Source organism: Rhincodon typus, chromosome 26 (assembly GCF_021869965.1).
Source record: "Rhincodon typus isolate 14 chromosome 26, sRhiTyp1.1, whole genome shotgun sequence".
NCBI classification, from domain to species: domain Eukaryota; kingdom Metazoa; phylum Chordata; class Chondrichthyes; order Orectolobiformes; family Rhincodontidae; genus Rhincodon; species Rhincodon typus.
The window spans coordinates 3,052,779-3,057,343 of NC_063357.1; the positions used below are offsets into that span (position 1 = coordinate 3,052,779).

The 4,565-nt window shown below is 45.9% G+C and overlaps 1 protein-coding gene across 3 annotated transcripts in view; it reads right to left on the minus strand.

Annotated features, from left to right (window-relative positions):
- The window catches only part of LOC109913100 (protein KIAA0100), a 61,741-nt gene that overhangs the window by 7,635 nt on the left and 49,541 nt on the right, over positions 1-4,565 (minus strand). For all 3 annotated transcript variants that reach the window (XM_048612769.1, XM_048612770.1, XM_048612771.1), the window contains 4 exons: positions 3,940-4,061; positions 2,792-2,972; positions 2,241-2,327; positions 1,071-1,181 (listed from right to left, as the gene is read on the minus strand). In XM_048612769.1, coding sequence (XP_048468726.1) covers positions 1,071-1,181; positions 2,241-2,327; positions 2,792-2,972; positions 3,940-4,061 — 501 coding nt within the window. The remainder of the gene's footprint in view (positions 1-1,070; positions 1,182-2,240; positions 2,328-2,791; positions 2,973-3,939; positions 4,062-4,565) is intronic.

Here is a 4,565-nt window from a genome sequence, read left to right on the forward strand (position 1 = left end):
GGTGGTGGTCATCTGTACATTCACTCAGTTGGACAGCTGGCATGCATCAGCTTGGTGCCAATAGCACAGGGTTTAATCCCCATTCAGGACGTGCTTCCTTGCCTGGCCATTGTGGCAGTTTGTGGGTCAGGGCTGCCTTTGTGCAGAAAGTTTCAGCATTGTGTGAAATCCCCTCATATCCCAGACATATATTTTTACCCAGAATTTCAAAATTGTGGGTCTCACCTCAACCCTTCCTCTACAAACCTGAGAGATTCAAACACAATGATAAGAAATTCTAAGCTGACAAATTGCAGCACTGGGAGACAGGGCAGCTCAGGGCACATACAGGGTGATGGGTCCATGTGGTTACGATGCAGGCATGCAGAGCTTCATCTGAAGGTGGGAGCCTGGCTGGGAGAGCATTGCAATAGCCCAGAAAAAAAAAAAAATCACCACAATCAGAGCACTGCTGGAATCCAGAGGTGGTGAAGTCATAAATATGGACTGAACCAATAGTCTAAATATCTCCACCTCTGGAATACTCTCTGCTCTTGCGTTCGCAGTAAAGGCAAGAAATTATTCTGAAACCTGACAAATCCCATCAATCTATCTATCTATCTGCTTCAGCGTGTAGGATCTTAACTATATCCTAACACTGAACAAATTCCTGAACAGCAGACTTATCCCAATCCAGCAATGCCTTAAATCCAAAATCCGTCCTTGGCTTTTTTCCTGTCTCTATTAGCTCCTCCAAAATCCTCTATTATCTCTTCTAATTCTGGTCTCTTGAACATCCCCTATTTTAAAGACTTTTAATTGGCAGCTGTGCCTTAGCTGCCCAGGGCCCTAAATTCTGGAAATCCCCACTCTGAACACCTCCGTGCCTCTTTCTCTCTATCCTCCTACCCACCCTACAATCAAGCTTTTAGCCACTTGCCCTAATACCTTTCTGGGCACAGTGGTGGGCAGGCTGTACTGATGTTGGCTCATTGTGTATGGAAGGTGCAACAGGAAGGGGCTGACAGTGTGACTTCACTGCAGAATGCAATGGGCTTGCATGTGACTCCAGTACATGGTTAACACATTACCTCAAAGTGTTCTTTCACAGAGATGCCTCCCACCGGAGGTCGCACCTTACTGAAGATTCGGAGGGCTAATTGTCGAGCTGATTGCGGGGGGTTCTGAGGACGCAACACCACCTGGGCAAAACCCAAAGGTTCAACTTGAGAAAAAGGCAAAGTTTGGCAGTACATTCAGTCTCATCCTCAACATCCCATATATCAAAATGAAACAAATAAAGGGAGTTCAACCAACTAATAGCCCAAAACAGCAGAGAAAGTCATGTCTTAATGAAGTTCACATGTATGTATGTGTGTAGTGTAGATGAAACATAAACCACTAGAACACAGAAACACACAGACATTGTCAGAAACACAGGATTGCAACCAGAGTATCAGGAATTGATGGACTCCCTGCTGCCCAACCCAAGGATGACTGAAGCAACGTCCTGTGCACTGGCTCTGATCACGTTCCTCAGCACAGGGTTGTACCAGGCCTCCCTGTCTTTTGTGGCTCAGTATTACAGAGGACAGAACAGTCCCCCCAGTCCCCTGGGGAGCATGCAATCAAAGCTGCAATGGTCTTCACAATCATTTATGTATAAAATGTAGAGTGACCTCCTTTGCTCATGTCTTCACACCTCCTGGGCTTGCACTTGCTTGTTCTGTTGCTCAGAACCTCCATTTTCAATTCCAAATTGACTAAAATCATCATTCTCTAGAACTTACACCTCTTTAATCTTTCATCAGGCATCTCCTTCAGCAGGTTCTCATGCTTTACATAACACGACCAATCCAAACTTGCTTAACTTTTGTTGAAAATATGCGCTAACAATCTTGCCTTTTCCAAAATACTTAAAAGAATGGACAGGGTAAATGCAGGGTAAGATTTTGGGGCGTCTAGAACCAGGAGATACATCTTCAAAATAAGGGGGAAGCATTTAAGACTGAGATGAGGAGAAGTGATTTTACTCAGAGGGTTGTGAATCTTGGAATTCTCTATCCCAGAGAGTAGTGGAAGCATCTAAGTGCACTCCAGATCATAAAAGACACGAGTTTTGTGACAGGAATCTATTGTATTCCTCATGACTTCACAGTGACCTCAAGAAGTAGTGACTGTTTTTTGAATTGATAGTAGCTGAACATTCTGTTACGTTCCCGATGAGGAGGTGCTGTATTGACACAGGCTGCTCTACTTACCTTGTACAAGGAGTTTGGCAGCAGGTTGTTCATGGTGAAAGCCCCCAGTTCCAGCAGATGCTCAGCCGTGTCATCTGATTTATTCACCTGTAGGAAGATGCAAAAGTCAATCTCTGGCCAATGGAACCTGACCAGACTGACTCCCAGGACAACTGAACTGACCCGCAAGGCAACCGTACTAATTCCCAGGACTTAACTCCCAAGGTGACTGGGCAGATCCCCAGGACTGACCCCCAGGACAAAATGCCAAGGCAACTGGACTGACCCCAGGGCGACTGGAACGACCTTGGGATTCATACACTTATTCAATAAGCAAGGCTCAATGAGAGAGGTCTCACCCACTATGCTGTGCGTGAGAGTTACTGCATCCTTCCTCATGGATCAGTGATGCGCATAGACTCAGGACGTGGGTTGTAACTATCCAAGAAGGGACTGATCAACTTCTTGTCTGAAAGACTCCCCATGGTATCTCCACTGGATACTCATCACTATGATCTCCCTACATACAGACTCTCCTTCTGGTCCCAGTGCTCCCGATTGGTCCCCATTACCTTGCTGTATAGGAACCGCTGCAGTTCCAGCTCAGCGATGCCCAGCTGCCCATCCTCCTCCGTCAGTCTCCAGCGCGCCTGGGCAAAGTAAATCTCAGTCCGCCTCACTACACTGACATCCTCCTGTTGCTTACGGAGCTCCAGTTTGTTTGCCCGCTGGAGCTGGAAGTCCTTAAAACACCTGAAAGGCACAGATTTGCAGGGTCAGGTAGGACCACGGGACCAGGGCAGTGTCAAGGGACAGAGAGAGCAAAGTAGCAAACAAGGCCCCAAGAGCTTGGCGTGAGGTTCGGAAGCTGGTAGAATTCTATTAATGGGATCTTGCCATGCATAAATTTGCCACCTCATTTCTTACAGCCAGTGAAGTATTGAGAAGTATATTTGCGCTTCCAACAGCAATTCTACTTTGAAAAGCACTTCAAATGATTTAGGATTTCCTAAGACAATTTAGAAACAGTTTCAACACGGGGGGATAAAAAATTTATTATTTAAAATGGCATTTCTGTAAATGAAACCATCTTGGTTTTGTCAACTCGAATGTTGTGACAGGCTCATACAATAAACACAGGAGACAGGGCCACTCAGCTCAGTGCAGAGGATTGTAACATGACCCACCTGCAAAGATACAAGTTTAGTCTAGCTTTGGTGGTACAGACTTGATGGGATAAAGTGCGTCCTCTGTACTATGCCGTTGTTAATTAAAGCATTTGATTGGGTCAGTGGAAAATATTTCATCTGGAATTGGAGGAAGGGAGGAGGATCTAGAATAAGTGGGGGGCAGGACTCTAAAGTTCAAGAAGGCTGTTCAGGAATGAAGTCAGGAAGCATCTGGTCACCTGAAGGGAGTGCAAATCCTTAACTCCCTTCCCCCAGAAACACTGTTGAGACTGTGGGGAAGGGAATGAATCACACGGACATTTTAAGGCCAAGATCAACAGACATACTGTTGGTGTAACAGGATGATGTAAGAGGGTCAGTATAACCGGACAGTGTAACAGGGTTGGTGTAATGGGACAGCGTGAGAGGGTTGGTGTAACAGGACAGTGTAAAGGGACTATGTAATGGGTTCAGTGTAACCTGACTGTGTAATGGGTTATGTACATGTATGCACCAAGTTAAATTGGGCAGTGAGAGAGTTCAATACTTGCCTGATGAGGATGTTGAGCTCCTCACTCTTGGCCTGAAGATCTGCCTTCTCCTGGTTGAGCCGGACCTGCAGATCGTGACTCTGTTTCAAAAGCGCGGAGCTCCTGAGGTCATCCTGTAAGGACTTAAACAGAACAACTGATAATCCTCATGGAGTAAAATACCTCCTCACAGAACTCGGTAAAACAGTGAATTACAGCTTAGTGGGCTACACTTTCATCACCAGGCCACAAGGTCATGGCTCATATCCCAATGCAGAGATTAGAGCCCACAATCCAGAATGGCACTCAAAGCAGTGCCGAGGGAGCACCGCACCGTCTGAAGGTCCGTGCCGAGGGAGCGCCGCACCGTCTGAGGGTCCGTGCTGAGGGAGCGCCGCACCGTCTGAGGGTCCGTGCCGAGGGAATGTAAAGACCCCGTCTTTTTATTTTATTTTATTTTTGATTGTGGATTAAAACAGAAAAGGATTGTTCCAAAACTCAGGATCTTGGAAGGATCAGTTGCACTTTTAAAACCATGTTGCTGGAACTCATTGTGAGTTTGTTTATTCTGTTGCTTTCCAGCAGTCAGGTCATCATTATGCTTTTAATTTTGGATGTTTTTATTGAATTCAAATTCTATCATCGGC